Here is an 18938-nt window from a genome sequence, read left to right on the forward strand (position 1 = left end):
CATTAGTGATACCTCTTGGACAGGACTAGTTCATGCCATTGTAAGATTAGTGTAACATGTCTCGAAATGCATTTCTGCTCTTGTTGCCAATAAGTCCATTCAGAACATCTACTCAAAACGGTGCCTGAGAAAGGCAGGCAGCATCATCATGGACCCCACACACCCCAGCCACGAGCTGTTCTCTCACTTACCGTCGGACAGACGTAGCAGAGCATGAGGTCTGAAACCAACAGTCTCAGCGACAGTTTCTATACAAGCCATCAGACGGCTGAACACTTGAACTGGACTGACCACCTGCACTGATTCTCCACACCTTAGCACACATTCACTCACTCATGCCCCCCCCCCCCCCCCCCCATACACACACACTCTATATACATTCATGCTACACACACATCACAACTGCTGCTACCAGACTGCTATTATACTGCTCAATTTATACACTTGCCCCATCCCCCAATACACGTGTATATATTGGACTATAAATGGTGCCTTCCTGTATTATACCTATGCTAAAATGTTTATTCTATTCTACTGAGCCATTTACTTTATCTTCATATTGTTATATTTTATTATTTATTATTGTTGTTGCATTGTCAAGAAGGAACCTCCAAGTAAGCATTTCGTTGGATATTGTATACCATTCGTATCCCATACATACGACTAAAAAACTTGAAATTGAAAATTGAAACTACACAAAGAATACACAATGCACTCGCGCATTAAGCTTCATCCTTCACTGTTAATAAGAATAGCTTGTGTGCTTATGGTGACATGTCAGGGATGACCTGGTGAATAATGCATGGCAACCGGAGACATGTAGCGAAAGCAGCTAACGCAACTCTTCCTGTGATTATGTGGGAATTAATAGGGCATGATGCTGAAACCTAAGCCCCGCTGTATCCCTCCTTCTCTGGGTAACTCTTCTTCTCCCATCCCCTGTCCTTCTCAAGTTCCTGTCGAGACACGCCACTGTAGATGAACAGTACAAACCATACAGTGAGCCCTTTAAGATCAAAAGAGGAATGTAAGGCTGCTGCATAAATTATGTAATATGCCAGGGAGATATGTATACTGTAGCTAAGAAAGTAATACTAATGTAACGTCTGCTTCCAACTCACACCCTCAAACACGAAGATCCCCCGAACGCAGCTCACTTTCCAGCCCACTTTCCATCTCACACTCTCAAACACCTAGATCCCCCGAACGCAGCTCACTTTCCAGCCCACTTTCCATCTCACACTCTCAAACACCTAGATCCCCCGAACGCAGCTCACTTTCCAGCCCACTTTCCATCTCACACTCTCAAACAACTAGATCCCCCGAACGCAGCTCACTTTCCAGCCCACTTTCCATCTCACACTCTCAAACACCTAGATCCCCCGAACGCAGCTCACTTTCCAGCCCACTTTCCATCTCACACTCTCAAACACCTAGATCCCCCGAACGCAGCTCACTTTCCAGCCCACTTTCCATCTCACACTCTCAAACAACTAGATCCCCCGAACGCAGCTCACTTTCCAGCCCACTTTCCATCTCACACTCTCAAACAACTAGATCCCCCGAACGCAACTCACTTTCCAGCCCACTTTCCATCTCACACCCTCAAACACCTAGATCCCCTGAACGCAGCTCACTTTCCAGCCCACTTTCCATCTCACACTCTCAAACAACTAGATCCCCCGAACGCAGCTCACTCTCCAGATCCCAATCACCTGAATTCTAATCACCTGTCATTATCACACACTATTTAGTTCAGTTCTTTGCACCCCATCACTGTGAGGTATTGGTTGTTTTGTGACACACGTCTTTCTGAGCTCTGTTTTTCCTGTGATTTACTCCTACCATGTATGACGCCTTTTGCCTATTCCCTGCATGTACTTTAGCCTATCAGATTTCCTGTTATCTACCTATTGCCTGATCTCCTGGACTACGTTACTAGCCTTTTCCCTGCCTGTACTGTTGCCCTTTTGAACCCCTGTGTATGACCTTCTGCCTGCCCCTGGACCCAGCTACCTGCCTCCTCCTGTGGTCCTTTTTAATAAACACCTGCTGCGCCCTGCGCTTGAAACCAGCTCTCTGTCTCCCCTCGTGTTCATTACAACTAAGTGTATTTTGTGTAGTAAACTGTTAGTAGCCCATGTGCATCACCCTAATAATTTGGTTCCTTTCCCCCTCATAATTTAGCCTACTGTTCTGACTTGGTGGTGTACATGTAGCCTATAGCCTGTTTTAGAGAAATGTCATCATCAAATATTGTAAGAGCTTTCATTGTCTGCATATATGCCCCCTATATTTATCCTACGGTTCTGACTTGGTGTACAAGGAGAAAACTGTAAGAACGGCCCATGTTCTGAATTCTGTCGCTGTACATTTCAAAAGTGCTGAACAAATGGTTATATTGACTTCGTCCGTCCTAGCTCGCTCATTAATGTCTTAATCCAAATTACAGATTGCCTCTCATCCGCTCGTCGTCACCTTATGCCAGAGTTTGTACATCTCAATTGTCAGTAAAAATCACATTTGTTTAAGAAATTCAGCCATATAAGCTATGTTTTTTAAAAAGGCAGTAAATGAGGCTGAATGAACTGTTTCGCTGCCAGACAAGGCTCCACTGATAGCCAGGTGTAGCAGTGGTAAGGATTCCCTACATAGTTCTGAAAAGAAAACTCTGCTGTTGGGACAGATTTATGAAGGCCCTAACAGTTTGTGGGCACCGTTTGGCACCGTTATAGTGCAATTAATTTATTGTTTAGTGTTGTGTTGTGTAGTGGCTTTGCTGGCATGCACAAAAAAAATTGGGGGAGTTTCCCCTACCAAGATTGACATGCTAAAATCGCCACTGGCCTTATGTAACTACATAGGACACAATAAAGGAAATCAATTACTGGTCAAAATCTAAATACTGCTCCTAGCGTTGATCAAATCTCAGAATACTTATATTCTTGATCTGACTGAGTTCTAATCGCGTTTGCCTCTTTGTGAACCAGTTGAATCATGAACAATAGTTTGTTAGTTATGTTCGCCGAATTTTCCTCCCGGATTTGCCTTTTTAGCAGCACATTCACCACTCTCTCAAACGGCTAATTCCGACCGCTACGTAAAACAAACTACCCCAGCTCGTAGTTGGTTCAAAAAGGCAACTAGAGATGCTGCTGACAGTGTGTCTACAGACATTACATTACCAAAACAAACAAAAACTGTCTCGGAAAATGAATGCACAACTGGTAAATAGTCACTCATAGATAATATGTCAGCCAGTCAGGTTGCTAGCTGCCTGCAGAGACTTCTATTGCAGTAAAGTTCAAGGGCTCTGTCTAGAAGGATGAAGCATGAAGCCAACTTTAAACGGAGCAGGAGCAAAAAATACACTACTAAGTTCTCATACATTGAACAAAAAATATAAATGCAACATGTAAAGTGTTGGTCCCATGTTTCATGAGCTGAAATAAAAAATCCCAGACATTTTCCATGTTGTGCACAAAAACTCATTCTGATTGGCTGGGCCTGGCTCCCCAGTGGGTGGGTCTATGCCCTCCATGGCCCACCCATGACTACACCCCTGCCCAGTCATGTGAAATCCATAGATTAGGGTCTAATGAATTTATTTCAATTGACTGATTTCCTTATATGAACTGTAACTCCGTAAAATCTTTGAAATTGTTGCATGTTGCATCGATATTTTTGTTCAGTATAATAACTTTGCTTTACAGAGAGTAGGTTACTGAGACAGACAGTGATGTAGCGCTCAGTGTTGATGAGGCTGAGGCAGGCTGCAATGCATGCAGGAGGAAGCAGAGGAGACAGAGAGCGAGAAAGAGGATAGTACAGTGGTTCCCAAACTTGGGGCCCATGTAGCATCCCCTGAGAAAATCTTATCTTATGAAAAAAGTGAGGGAAAAAAACGACGTTTCAATATGAACATCTCCATGTGGCCTATCTTCCCTATAGGCCGACATCAAACGCAATCAACAAGCAAACAATACAGTTGTAAAAATGTCGTAGGTTTTTGTTTAGCCGCTGAAGCTACTGTACGTGTCAGTGAATCATTTCTCATATTCCCCGCTTTTCAGGAGTATAACATCACAATTGTATAGCTAATAGGCTAAGTGTTTATAGGTGGACTGAGGGGAATGAACCTACAGCAGCCAAGGTGATAATGGCTGGGGACACTTCCGGACCTCACTAAAACGCAAACCACGGTTACGGCCCTGTAAGGACAGTATCTATCAAGTAAGGAGTAGGAGGATAATGATGATGAGCGCGAAACTAAGTAAGGTGTTTGCCAGTGTTTATCGAAATCTGAGGATTAAGTGGTCTCTATAAGTGGTGTAAAAAACCTTGCATAGGTAGGCTTGTTACAATTACCCCCTTAACCCTTATTGGAGCAGTAGTTAGCAGGTCTGGGGATGATTAGGTGGCCATGATGGTATGAGCAGCAGATTGGGAATTTAGCCAGGACCACGGGGTTAACACCCCTACTCTTACGATAAGTGCCATGGGATCTTTATTGACCACAGAGAGTCAGGACACCCATTTTAACATCCCATCCGAAAGACGCAACCATTCGAAGGGCAATGTCCCCTTCACTACCCTGGGGCATTGGGATCTCCTTAGACCAGAGGGACGAATTGCCCCTACGGGACCTCCAACACCCCTTCCAGTAACATCTGGTCTCCCATCCAGGGACCGACCAGGACCGATCCGGCTAACTTCAAAGGCAAGCCAGCAATTGGATGCAGGGTGATTTCTGTTCAGCATGTTTTCCTGGACCAGTTGATCTGGGGATCATGGTTCCATTTACTAAAAGTTCTTAACTACTGTTTATAGACCTGTTGAGTCATGGACCTTTTGAGAACGTATGAAATTCTGCACACAACCTCTGATATCTAATTGGACAAGAAAATAAAGTAGACAGGAGGCCAGGTGGGAGAGAGAAATCAGTGCCTGTGATGCTCTGACGTTTCACTCTGCTCTTCATTACCGGTGGTTGTACTATAACATTGAGATATCCGGTAATCGAGAACCATGCGGTCACGGTTCAGATATCCTGCCCATTGTACAAACATGGCGGGAGACTGGGAGGTAGCCAAACAGAGCAAGGTTGGGTTGAGACAGCGGGCACAATGGTAGCTGATTACCCATATTGGGGGTAAGGTAACTGTGCCTTTGGATGATCCAGATTATACTATACTAACCTTGCGAATGAGCTCAAGAAATGCATGAACCACGCTCGTGTCTTCTGTTGCGACTAAAGACAAATGTTTCTTCACCAAAGAAACCAACCGGACCACCAATCATTTAAACGTTTGTGTGGATAAAATGGAGCATAAGGGCCTGCGGTTTCTTAAGATCTCAAATAACTCAAATGAATACTTAATGATAACTGTCTATGAATTGAACATGAGCATTTGCAATGTTAATGGATTGTACTATGCGCCAGTTCTGGAATGAATACATGTTAATGACATTATAGGATTGATTTCTCATGGTTCCTTTGAATTGGTTGAGTTGGGTTACACTGAAATAAGTCAGAGAAGCAGTGCACAATAAGTTTGTGTTTGACTGTTTGGGATGAAGATCAACATCTTCAAATGAAGGTTTATAAAGCCATGCAAGCTACAGTAATTAGATGCTGGTAGCTATATTACCCCCGATCTCACAGAGGAGGAATGACAGGATGATTAACAGAAAAAAAACTGTGTCCAATCAGTGCACCAGAGTTAAGATATTGGGACACTCAGTATATGGATCTGAGGACAGGGACATTCAATGAGTATGTGAAGCTTAGATTACTACAGAGATACTTGTTCAGGCCAAGGACCTTTGGTAAAGTTAACTGCGGTGCATGTCCAACGCTTCAATTTGTGCGAATTGTGTCCTTGTTTCCTTAATAGGTTTGGTTGATGTGAGCTGTCTCTCATTACCAAGTCACTGAAAACAGTCAGCATTTCAAGTTGATCATTGTATCCTGTTTTGAATATAAATGTACAAAGTGACATACATTGAATGATATTCCCCCTATGATGTAACCCTGCAGTTAAAATTAGAATTGCCAGAGGGGGAATTATTCCTATAATCTGCTCACAGACAACTTCTAAACTGCTGGCCAACCAAGAACATTCCCTGAATTGATGGTCTTTCAGTGTTTAATACAGGTTTTTCCCAAACTCAGTCCTGGGGACCCCAAGGAGTGCACGTTTAGTTTATTGCCCTAACACCTCACAGCTGATTCAAATGATCAAAGCTTGATGATTAATTGATCATTTGGATCAGCTGAGTAGTGCTAAGGCAAAAACCAAGATGTGCACCCTTGGGGTTCTGAGGACAGAGAAACCCTGGTTCAGTGCTTTAATAACTCTCCACAATGTAAGGTCCTTTTAAAACCGGATAATGTAATAACACAGGATATTATGTATGAACTCATCAGGTCCTGTCAATGCCAAATACATTTTATGTTGCTTGGTGTGCAGAATAGTTAGTACAAATTAATAAGAAATTAGAAAGTAGAAATGAATCTATCACCAATTCAAAAAGTTACATTTTTACAGTCACAATTCACATAACACTGTTTGAATAAAGGTCCATTAGAACTGTAATGTACAACCTGGTAATAAGGAATCAACTATTACCAGTCATGATACCTCTGGTGTTAAAGTCACTTCAGCAGTCTTTTACTTTGTCTGCCTCTGAAATCAGAGTGCGTTTGTATATTCAGGGAGGTCTGTGTCTGTCTATAAAGTGCTTGCCATTTCCACATCCGTGACAGTAGTCATACTCAGTGTCTCTGGGAGTTTGGGACCCTCTGAACACTGGGTGCTGGTTGCCGCTGGTTACCTGGTAGGGGCCCAGGGATTCTGTGGCCCCTCGGGGCCGGGGGGCTGGTGGCAGAAGGGGGAATTTGATGGTCGCTTTTTCCTTGATGTGTTCTGTGTTCCTCACCCTTCTTTTCTCTGTCTTCTTAGAAAGGGACAAGATGAGAGGAGAGGTATGATGACATAACTTGGTGTGAATCACATTTTCAGATACTAAACAAAAACAAAACTGCTAACTAAATGTCCTGTCACAGTATTCTTCTCACCCCTATAAGATTGCTGAGAGGCGTTGTTGTTTCTCTGTTGCCGCGGTGCTTCTGACCGAGCGTTTTGAGCCTCCTCTAAATCCATAGCAGCTTTCAGTGCTGCAATTTTAGTCTTCTTCTTGTTCTCTTCATTTTGCTGGAAGTAAAGAAGCAGCTACTATACAGGAATGGCCCCAAACTTTCTGATCGAGATTACAGGGATCAGGGAATGTTTAGTTTAAGCAGTGTGGATGTGGATCCATAACTGCCTCTAATTCCCCACCTGAAAAAATATATGACTGGCCTCTCTGCCTCCTGCTTATGTTTGTGATATTTGTAATATTGTAGCTTAAATATACTCTCATATCCTAAATAACTGACACTTCCCTATAACATTTTGAAATGTTTATTGAAATCGGAGCAAAATGGGCTGTCCATCAGATGATGTAACCTCAGCTGCATGCAGGTGTGTAGATTTGATCATTTTAGAGAAATTATATACTCTGGCAATTGCTGCTCTCTGGTGGACAGACTATGTCAGTGCAAGTACCACACGGAATATAATAGATACTGTATCAGCGTCAGAACCTTATTGACTTACGGTTTGAAGTTTCTTCTTTAACTCCAGGTTGGCTTGCTTGTAGCTTTTGGATGTAGACTGCAAGTAATAAATGGCCAAACTGTGTAGGGGGGGAACAAATACCAAATCTTTTATTTTGCATTGTTATCTTGTATATAGCCTGGGGACTGCCCTGTGGATGATTAGCCCTGACTACTCACACCATCAGCAGTAGGAAAGGCAGCACCAGGCCAGGGTTGGAGGCGTAGCTGAACACCTTCCCAAACCAGGCAGGGAAATCAGATTCCAGCGTCTCCTGGATCACATCAAACATGCGGCTTTTCCCACTGCAGTGGAGCAATCAGAGATGAGAAACTGTCATCACACAACAAACAACTGGAGTGTGTGTGTGTGTGTGTGTGTTTACATGCATGTCTTGTCATATACAGAATGCAGGTGTTTTTCTGTTACCTGAAGGGGCCACAGTCGAAGGAGGGGGGGATAGTGACTATGGTGTAGATGGCGGGCAGCGTTGAGAGGAAGAGGATGACCAGTAGCATGGCCATGTAGAAGTTGTTGGAGCCTGAGGCCTTGAACACCCTCTCCTGAGGAACATTACAGCACATGACGGCCCAGCACTGCAGGTACATTGACACATGCAGTCTCAGCACGTTCAAAGCAGGCAGGCAGGGGGCATAGAACGCACCCATCCTAGCAGAGAGAGAAAGGAGGGAGTTAACCCTTAAGGGGTTGGGGGTTCTACTAAACATATGGAGTTGTTTTAAGATAGTCATACCAAGGATCATTTTAGCTATTTGATTGTGATTTTTAGGATCCTTTAAGTATCCACCAAAAAAGATATACAAAATATTTGATGAAACACTGAATTTGGCCTTACTGCTATTAGCCCATAGAAACACATTTTATTACAGATTCAGAAATGGAAAAACAGATAATAACATTTTTATCAAAAGGAAGTTTGTTTTACAGATACAAGAAATGTATTATTATCATTATTAAGATCATGATCCAAATTATTCATTTTTAACCATATAAAAATATATATAAATTGTCTCTAAACCACTTCCATACTTCCATTAATTTGTTCAACTGGTACCGGACTAACTTCAGACGAGTTATTCGTTTTTAGGCCAAACCGTTCGGACGCTGCAGACGTTTCTGTGAGAAGACCGATTATCGGGATGTCTCATGGTCTGACAAACATCGCTGTAGCTCGGCCACCTTCCACCGCAGATGCGGAAGGTCGGCATTGGCGGATGCGGTAGATTGAGATACGGGCAAAGCTAGATATCTCTAGTTTAAACAGACAAATTTTTATGGGGATTTTTGTATTATGCTTATTAGATATATGCGGGGCGAGCACATCGACTCTAGGGGGTTTAAACAAGAACTGCATATGATAGGGGATGGACTGTCACGTAGAGCAGGTGTGTTGGAATGTGATATCCACACTGCTTACTTGCAAGTTCAATTTATTTATTTAAAATGCCAACATTTTGGACCACTGCTCTGACCAGCACCGGCCAAAAAGTGTATTCCCCTGAAATATCTAGTCTATCATGGGCTACTGTGACAAGTTAGAGCACACACATTATAATTAATAGAATGGACAGTCCCACTTTAAACAAACACAAAATGTATAGCTTACATTAAACCTTCATAAGCAGCTTCACAAATCATCTATACACTTGCTTCTCAGCCCCAGCGGGGGGCAGACTTTGAGTATGTGACTGCAGAGCGCAGAAGCTACAAGGCATAAGTGTGTATTGCACCCGCGGGCGCTCTGGTTTGAATATACAAACGTCACACGGCAAAACTGCTGCCAAATGTCCTACAATGCCTTCAAATGCATGACCAGGTTGCCTAAATGCAAGGCACATTTGCAGCCCCTAAGTTGTTGCTGAGAAGCTCTTGCCTTGTTTTTAAATGGATAATATCTGTCTATTTTTGTACATCAGCCCCTGTATCTGTTCATTTAATTCTATATACCAGTGGGACACCTAGCCTTACTTTACTATCAGAAGGCCTCTCATACGTGGAGGTGCCACAATAAGATTACAGCAGCAACTGCCTACCATATCATGCCTTGGTTGAAGATCAGGCCCAGGACATTCCCACTGACATCGAACTCTGAGTAGGAGGGCTTACACAAAGGAAAACAAGAATAGTCAATGTCGGTGCAATTCATCAAATCAATGACCAAATCAGTAACACTTGAAGGGGCTATACATAAGGCATTATAAACTGGGTGGTTCGAGCCCTGATTGCTGATTGGGTGAAAGCCGTGGTATATCAGACTGTATACCACGAGTATGACAAAACATTTATTTGTACTGTTCTAATTAAGTTTATAATAGCAGTTTATAATAGCAATAAGGCACCTCAGGGGTTTGTGGTATATGGCCAATATACCACAGCTAAGGGCTGTATCCAGGCACTCTGCGTTGTGTCGTGCTTAAGAACATCCCTTAGCCGTGGTATATCGGCCATATACCACACCCCCTCTGGCCTTATTGCTTAATTATAACACATCTCTGAAACCAGTCATGGCACCTTTATGGGTTTTGCAGTATCATTCATAACAACATTCATCCCACATTTATTCAACATTATTCAACAGACCAGACTTCAAGTAAAGTGTTACCCCAAAAGCAATATCAATGCAAGTCAATGCAATGACAAAATGGACTTGAAGTGTGGCTTAAACGGAGGGCAAGCCTAAATACAGAGTAGAGCAAAGTGGTCAATCCAGAGACTTACAAATCCAGCCTCCAAGTCCCAACACCAGCAGTAGTTGAGGAAACGCACAAGCACAGCACGCAAGAAGTCACCGATCAGCAGCGTGATGTAGGTTGTCATAGTATCCGACACAATGAGTCGGACAAACTCCTACATATTACCCAAAGTATATTAAATGGCAAATAATACACACATCATCACAGTACATTTACGCTGTAAAAACGACACTAAACATACACACAAGAATCATGAACGCAAGCCCCCCTTCCAATTCACCCAAACAAAAAGCTATTTATCATTACCAGACCTGGATTCAAATAGTATTTTACCATTCATTACCTGTCCCACCATGGTTTCCCAGCAGGGTCCTCGTGGGATGTCGGCAGGGTGGACGGTGATGGGAGGAGCTGTGCTATTCGCTCCCAAGGTCCCATTGTACAGACTGGCCTCCCACATAGTCATATTAAGCTTCAGCACCTCCTCCTCCTCCCGCTTAAATCAACAAAAACAAAACATTTAGTGCTCAATTTAAAGACAGGCGTCGTATCAGCCTGTTTCCCATCTACAGTAACAGTGGGCCGATACTTGCGTATGAAAACCTCAGGTTTAAACCAGAGGTTTAACCAGGCTGCAGGTTAAGACTAGTATCTCATTTGTTTCCTTTGTGGGGAAAAAAACAAAGGAACATGAGAGGGTTACACTTGTTCTAATAAAAGTGAAAACTAGATGATGATAAAATGGTGTAAAATAATCATCTGAAAATAACCATAGAATACGTTTTGGGGTCATTCGTATTCCTATTGTTAAAAACCCTTTACAAAGTGTTCAAGGAACCCTAGAGGGTTGTTGGTAGAACCATTAGAAGATAAAAGGATTGTAGGTAGAACCCTTCATGGGGGTACGTGGTGTAACTAGCCACAGGCTTCCAGATTTACTTTGAGGTTGATCTCATCCATGAGTGCGATGATGAAGGTGTAAAGGTTCCCCAGGAACAGGGCGAAGATGCGTCCCAGCTGCCACTGTAGAGCAATGCGGGGGTGATAGTTCTCTAGTGCACTGATCACATCAAACAGCATGGGACAGAACATCCCCAGGAGAGACATCACCATGTTCACCTGACAGACAATAACACGCAATACAATACAGTATACTGTTATTCACACCTATGAATAAATGAATATAAACTCAATCACACAGACACGCAAGAGCATACAGATCCCACAAATGAACAGAATTAATCAAGGTACTGATTGCAAACACATGTAAATCAGAAAAGGAGTAAAACAGGTGGTTTCTATATCTTTGATGTGTATGATAACTGTTCCATTTATACCATTGCAGCCTTTAAAATGAGCCCATCCTCCTATACTCCCTCCCACCAGCCTCCTCTAAGTCAAACACACACACACACACACACACACACACACACACACACACACACACACACACACACACACACACACACACACACACACACACACACACACACACACACACACACACACACACACACACACACACGCTTGTACCTCATTCCTCTCCCACCAGCTATGGCTCTCCAGTCCCTCTAAAGCAAACTTCTGGGAGCGACGCACCACAAAGTAGATGAGATAGCCACTTCCTGCTAGACAGCACAGCACCAGGAAGTTGGCCAGAACCCGCAGAAAACGGGTCAAGTGGATGTTGTCATCCTTCCTGCTCTCCTGTTCCTCCAGAATGGCCTCCTAGGAAGTTGGCATCACAAGGGCAGAGAACACACACACACATACACAGACACACATGCACACACACACACACACACACACACACACACACACACACACACACACACACACACACACACACACACACACACACACACACACACACACACACACACACACACACACACACGCGCGCATAGAGAGGGTGTTACGGGATTTTTGTGTTTAATGACTAAAATATGTATACATTTGACTTAGAATTATAACTAAACCGAATACTACTAATGAACCTTATTATAATCATAAATGTTGAATGTTATGTGTTCCTTGTTAGAAAGAATGGGTTTATCTTCAGACAGGCTAGAATGATGTCTCTACCCAGGGAGGGGAAAGACCTTGGGTTGGTTGTAGATAGTTTAACAGGTGGCAGACAGTAATGAGAACTCAAACTGTATTGCCATTGTATCCGAGAGGAGGTTGGACATTAAAACCTATGACATCATCTTTATTATATAACCTGATGTAAAATGTATTATGATCAGTACTCTCGAGAATAAACGCTATTGATTGATTGATTTTAAGACTGGTTTCTGTCCATTTAATGCTGATAATTATCTTACAAATTCTTATTTATGGGCAGAGTGTTTTAATTGAATTGGTTGATAAACAGGAATCAAAATTCCTTTAACAGAGGGACAACCAATCAAACATTACCATACTAATGTATAACAGGGTGGAGGTGCCTTTATTAAAGTATACAGAGTTGTCATGTGAAATGTGTATGCTTTCCTATTGGTCCGTTAGAATTAATTGCTTGTGTGCTCTGATTTGTTGCAGGAGTGGCTCTGGAGAATGCACATCTACCTGTTCCTACAAAATGGTACTGCCTTTCCTGAACAGGATAGAACTGCTGTTGTCTCCGAGTCCCACACCAGACCTATGGTAGCTGCAAACTGACATTCATTCACAGTTGACAAATCTTCTGTCCAGTCTCTGTGTTGTGTATGTGTTCATTGTAAAGGGTCTATCAGAGTACCACACGTGTACACGTATGCAGCAGTGTTCTAGAATATTGGATGGTTGGCATTCCTACTTTCGAATTATTAGCGCAGCTCAAGACATTTCTGTCAACACATTCAAATGAATAGAGGACGAGTACTGGGAGACGCAGATATGGGACTCATACCTACCTCACAATGGGACTCTGGACTATCTCGTCTCAGCATCTGTGGACTGTGATTTACATATCCTGAGTACAACTTGTGTTTGGTAGATGTGGGGACTTGGAGACAGCCAGCAAAGGTGTAATTGTACAGGGGCTTGATTATCTATTGCATAAAGCACTTTAAGTCTTTATGACCCTTTTGATATGTACTCTTACTAGATGTGTTGTGTGAAGTTTGCTGTGCTTAGACTTGTTATCCTGATATGTGCTGTACCTGAGCTACACTACTTGAGAATTGCATATTGCATGTTACACTGAAATTATTATATCTGATTTTTGATTGCCACTTTAAGCCCGTCAGCCTGTACAGCTTGTAAACTATTTTAACCTTAGTTGTTTGTAATAAACAATATTTTTGATAATCCTGTGTTGTGTGAATTCCATACCGGTACCCAGTTCAGAGGGGTATCCCATGAAGCAAGCTAGATCTACTCAGGGAAGGGCCAGACTACCACATTTGGGGGGGGGGTTTATTAATACACAAGCACCTTTTTCCCATGCCTATCACTATTTATATTTTATTAAGTCATACAAAAGTTACATTGCGTGGAGTTTAAAGTGCATTATTTCATTACTAAATGTGTCATGTGATATTTTAGCATGACTATTTTTAACACACAAAAAAACATTTAATAAAATATTGAATCAGTCGTCTTCCTCAAACGAAGGGGATGATGACAGAATCCTTGCGAGAGGGACTGAGGGAGGGAATCTGATTTCATTGGTCCTCTACTCGCAGCTCAGTCATTTCATTCAGGGTAAGTGGAGTCAGCTGTGAGTTAGCCTGCCCCGGAGCGGTTAGTTCTGAAGGATTCGTTGCCATAGAAATGTACATGGCTAAAAGGTGAGCCACTCTTGTATGACTGGTTATCCCGAGTTGAACTCAAAAGTTGACCAAAGTTACCTCGCTAACTCCTCAACCCTGTTTCGTATGATACCCCCCTAGGTCTCTATTGACCCTGCCCTATCCTAGTACCTGTGGTTGTTACACTAACATGTGTTTACCTTAAAGCTGGTGGTGATGGAGGCAAACTTGTTGTCGGCTGTCTCAGGGTTGCCGATGAGGTAATCCCAGCTGGTGAACATCTTCCAGCTGAAATTGAAGTTGTTGTTGTCTCCGCCCCCGTCCTCATTAGCATTCCGGGCCATACTTTAACACGTTTCATAATAAACAGAAGAAGCGTCAAACAATAACATCATCAGAAATCATCGGATTTGACTGAGACTCTATCTGTTTCTCACTGGAAATGTCATCAATGTTTCAAAAATTTGTGTTCTCACAATTGGCAGAAAGTGCACACACCAGGGTCATTTTCATTAGGCACCAAATGGAATACAACAGACGGAAACAGAGAAGGACCTGGACTTGTCCAATACGAAACGCTCATTTTAATTTCTTGTTTTTGCACAACCTTGTCGAAGTCCCCTGGTGTGTGGGGGAGGGGGGGCTTTGAGGACCACTGAGAGACCAGTAAACATACAGGTACTCACGTCCTTATCACCACCATATAGCTATAGGCCACAGTTCCCACGCCAACCAGGAAGTAGGAGAGGGGCATGCGGAACTTGAGCCAGCCAATAGCGCGCTGGCTGTTGTAGTAGCCATAAAAGAGGACAGAATACTGGGCGTAGCCCTGGGACAAACACATGATTCAGATTTCATTCAGTATTAACAACTTCTTGACAACTTTAACAACACCATGCACGCTGTGCGGCACACACACATAAAGAGTCATGTTAGTGGTAACATTACACAGTGGTCACATTACACAAATAAACAATTAGTAATGACCCCAAAGTCCCATAGGACAGCAAAGTCCATGGCGTTGGCTTCGTCAGCTCTAGGGACAGTCTTTCTGGGCATGCTACCATACGGCCTGCCCATCAGAGCCTAGACAGAGATAAAGAGTTTAAAGCATGTGTAGGTGCTTGAGATGCTACTAGAGCCTGCCCACTAAGACATAATTTCAATGTTTAGTTTTGATTTACATTTGGTTGAGTTGTCAACTAACATGAATACAACCTGAAATCAATGACAAAAACGTCACCATGTCATTGGGTTTAGGTGAAAAGTTGGGAGAAAATAATATGAAATTCCCTTACGTTGATGACTTTTTGCAAATCCAATCAGTTTTCTACATTGATTCAACGTCATCTCATTGAATTGTTTTATTGAAACGATGTGGAAACAACGTTGATTCAACCAGTTTTTGCTCAGTGGGTGGGGCCTCCTTTATAAATAAATACAAATTCTTCATTTTCATATAAAATTACTGTATATGAGGAAATGTGAAATATATCATGTCTACACCGAAGTCACAAAATTCGGGCCTTAAATTTGGGCCCCAATTATGATTTGAAGATCAAATGGCCCCCTACCTCTGGCACCATGACCAGGCCAAACGTCAGCCCAAAGAGGATCATGTTGATGCCATACATCCACCTCAGGAATATGAAGTAGGAGGCAACCGAGGAGCCAAAATGGCCTGTAGGAGGCACAAAAACACAGTCATGGTACTGTGTTTCATCACACTGAGGAGAATTACACAAATCAGTCGATCACAGAGTGACTTCCAAGGACTCCAAGGGGGTCGGCAGGGGTCCTCAAAAAAGTGATACACAAATTAGAGAAACAAGGTGTAAGGAACAGAGGTAGCTAGCTGTGTGCTAACCTTTTCAGCCAAGTTGAGAGAAAAAAGACAACCAGGAAGCACCAACAAAACCTTGCAGGGATACAAAAGGAAGAGGTAAGAGACATACTTACTCTCAATCTCTTTGATTTTCATCTCCCATGGAACGCAAGCAGTTTTGAAGTTTTCAAAGTCCCTCTGAAACTTCATCCATTTCTAACAGCAAAACCAGCAGTGTCATGTAATAGATCCCACATAGGCTTGCTGACTATACTTGTGTTGTAAAGGATCATAGATAACTGGTAGCATAAACATGACACAATAAAGAACACATAAAAACATTGGTCCAAGTATCGACAAATCAATGCCTTTGTCACCTATAACAGATGACTGTCCTCACCTTCAACATCATGACTTTATATGCATACAGTTTTCTGCTCTTTCCTTTCCCAAGAGCTCCCTCATATTTCTCCACAAACTCATGGGACTCCCTGTGAAATATGAGGCAGGATTAGTTACTGGTACCGGTACTGGTAAAATAAATATAATCATATTGCACCATACTCCATGCTCTGGCTACTCTGTGCTCCTCCAACGTGCTAAACATTAATACCCTTTTCACACTACCGAGCAGAGCCAAACAAAGCCGGGCTGTAATGTGCTGGCCTGGCTATGCATCGACTATAATTGCAGGGACCATGCTGGAAAGGACAATGTGACAGGGAAATATCTGAGACCACAAAATATGTTTCGGAATCGAGACATACTGTAGAGATGGATGGACTTGCCACAAAGCCTGTTTTAGCATGGACAGTGCCATGGAAGGCTTTCAACATTCTACATTAGTCAACTGGGTGAGACTTTCCATGGGTTAAGGAAGGATCACTCAATTCCATCCAGGTCAGCGGGAGAGATCAGCCAATGAATCATACTCCTGGGCAACCATCCCAGCATTGCAGGTGGCAGTAAATTACTAAACCAGGCTTTATGCCTGTTCAGACTATGGCCTTTTCTCAATTGCATACTCCTCGCATCCTCTCTCCTCATCTCTTTCTCAAAGTCCATTGGATGAGAAAGCCAGATGTCCCTTTCAGTTTGTTTATTAACCGCCAATTAATCCACAGAAGTAGAAGAAATGGACAACATTAAAAAGGCGATAGCACTCAATGGCACTGCCCACTGAGGCGTCTAATGGCAAAGATAGGTGTACCCTCTTTCCATTTTTATGGGTCAACTCAACACAATAGTGTGAAAGGGGTAATAGTTTAGGGGCTGGGGAAATGCATTTGCTTTAGAGTTGGGGTTATCTCAGCACCGTAGAGTTAGCAGTTTCTTCCTCATGGGCCAAGGCTTTCCTCTTAGGGTTGAGATAAGTTTCTTCCTCTCATCCACTTCCTCCTTCAGCTTCTCCAACTCCTCGGGAGACAAGACCTCTGGTTTCTCCTCTCCCTCTTTCTCTTCCTCATCCTCCTCTTCCTCTGATGACTCATGCTCTGAACTGAGACAGCAAGAAAAGTAGTTTTGTTTTTGTTTGTAAGGTTGGTGAAGGTAGAGGGCAACATTTTTGTCACACAAAAGATAATTATAGAGATTCTTATCTGCAATCCGCAATTTAATGTGAAACCTTTTTAAACAACGTGCATTATGATGAGCCGATTATTTAACCATGAAGAGTTGAATACCCTGCACAAGGAATGTCATGATGCACATGTGATGATGGGTTGTGAGCTGTATATAAACGTGCAATGGATAACTCCAGAGTGGCTCAATGGTCTAAGGCACTGCATCTCAGTGCTAGAGGCGTCACTACAGACCCTGTTTCGATTCCAGGCTGTATCGCAACTGGACGTGATTGGGAGTCCCATAGGGCGGCGCACAATTGGCCCAGCATCGTCCGGGTTAGGGTTTGGCCGGGGTAGGCCGTCATTGTAAATAAGAATTTGTTCTTAACTGAATTGCCTGGTTAAATAAAACAACTTCACTGCCCTTTGCTCATACAAAATGTTAGCCACAATGTTTTGAAATGTAAAATGCAATGCCAGATTGTACGCACAGGACCTTACCTTGTCTCAACCCTTCTTTTCTTCTGTTTCTTCTCAACTTTCTCTCCTCTTCCATTGTCCTCCTTTTTCTCATCTTTTTTTGAGTGTCCATTTTTCCTCTTCCCCTCGGTATCCCCATCCTCCTCTATTACAACCTCTATCTCTTTTTGCTCCAGTTTTCTGGTGTTTTCATTGCTGAAATTCTTTTGAATTTTAGCAACCGTGTCATTCTTTACTTCTTCCTGCCTCTCATCCTCTCCCCCTTTCCCTTTCCCTTTCCCCTCCTTATCCCTCTTTTTTCGTCCTCTCCTCTCCTCTCTTTCTGGTCTGTCCTCCAATTCCTTTCCTTCTTTTCTTGCACTGGAAGCTCTTCTTGCTACATTTCTTCTTCTCTTTCTGTGCCTCTCTTTCTTTCTCTCCTTCTCTTTTGCCCTCTCCTGCCTCCCATCAGAGTCAATAACTGTGTCCTCTTCATCTGCAGTAAAAACACAAAACAGAGACATGGCAGTCGTCATACTAATATTTTAACCAAACAATAATATTAGAATGAAACAATACGAAACAGGAAACAAATGAAGGGGTATCTCCTGCCACCTAAAGTTTCTTTGAAAACACATTCACTGCTAGAATAAGATGAAAGAGAGGGAAAAGAGATAGACATGCCAGTAGGTGACAGATAACCAACCCCAAAAGGACCCCTAGCCCTGTGAGATCTGAGTGGAATTTAGATGTTCATTTTATATTAGCTCCACCTTGCCCTCTGATAGGCTAGGTGTAATTTTCACCATAAGGCTTTTACCTGTCAAATCCTCTCAGATCTCCACAATTTCATAGAGGTAGGGTCTTGACTGGGGATTGGGCACAAGAGTCACTTCTGAAATGGAAGATTGTTTTGTGATTTGTTGAGGGACAGGCACAGGCAGCATTTCAGTTTAGTAGGTACTCGCACTCAATCAAAC

The 18938-nt window shown here is 42.8% G+C and overlaps 1 protein-coding gene across 1 annotated transcript in view; it reads right to left on the minus strand.

Annotated features, from left to right (window-relative positions):
- Nucleotides 1-6778: 6778 nt before the first annotated feature.
- The window catches only part of tmc1 (transmembrane channel-like 1), a 45584-nt gene continuing 33424 nt past the window's right edge, over nucleotides 6779-18938 (minus strand). Inside the window, exons 2-19 of the mRNA XM_039013909.1 lie at nucleotides 18001-18454; nucleotides 17253-17435; nucleotides 16338-16428; nucleotides 16072-16153; nucleotides 15687-15793; nucleotides 15100-15198; nucleotides 14799-14941; nucleotides 14313-14457; nucleotides 11909-12103; nucleotides 11315-11494; nucleotides 10719-10871; nucleotides 10401-10529; nucleotides 9716-9783; nucleotides 8091-8330; nucleotides 7841-7966; nucleotides 7662-7740; nucleotides 7082-7217; nucleotides 6779-6960 (exon numbers count right to left, since the gene is read on the minus strand). Coding sequence (XP_038869837.1) covers nucleotides 6779-6960; nucleotides 7082-7217; nucleotides 7662-7740; nucleotides 7841-7966; nucleotides 8091-8330; nucleotides 9716-9783; nucleotides 10401-10529; nucleotides 10719-10871; nucleotides 11315-11494; nucleotides 11909-12103; nucleotides 14313-14457; nucleotides 14799-14941; nucleotides 15100-15198; nucleotides 15687-15793; nucleotides 16072-16153; nucleotides 16338-16428; nucleotides 17253-17435; nucleotides 18001-18454 — 2792 coding nt within the window. The remainder of the gene's footprint in view (nucleotides 6961-7081; nucleotides 7218-7661; nucleotides 7741-7840; nucleotides 7967-8090; nucleotides 8331-9715; nucleotides 9784-10400; nucleotides 10530-10718; nucleotides 10872-11314; nucleotides 11495-11908; nucleotides 12104-14312; nucleotides 14458-14798; nucleotides 14942-15099; nucleotides 15199-15686; nucleotides 15794-16071; nucleotides 16154-16337; nucleotides 16429-17252; nucleotides 17436-18000; nucleotides 18455-18938) is intronic.

This window comes from Salvelinus namaycush, chromosome 18 (genome assembly GCF_016432855.1).
Source record: "Salvelinus namaycush isolate Seneca chromosome 18, SaNama_1.0, whole genome shotgun sequence".
In the NCBI taxonomy this organism is placed as follows: domain Eukaryota; kingdom Metazoa; phylum Chordata; class Actinopteri; order Salmoniformes; family Salmonidae; genus Salvelinus; species Salvelinus namaycush.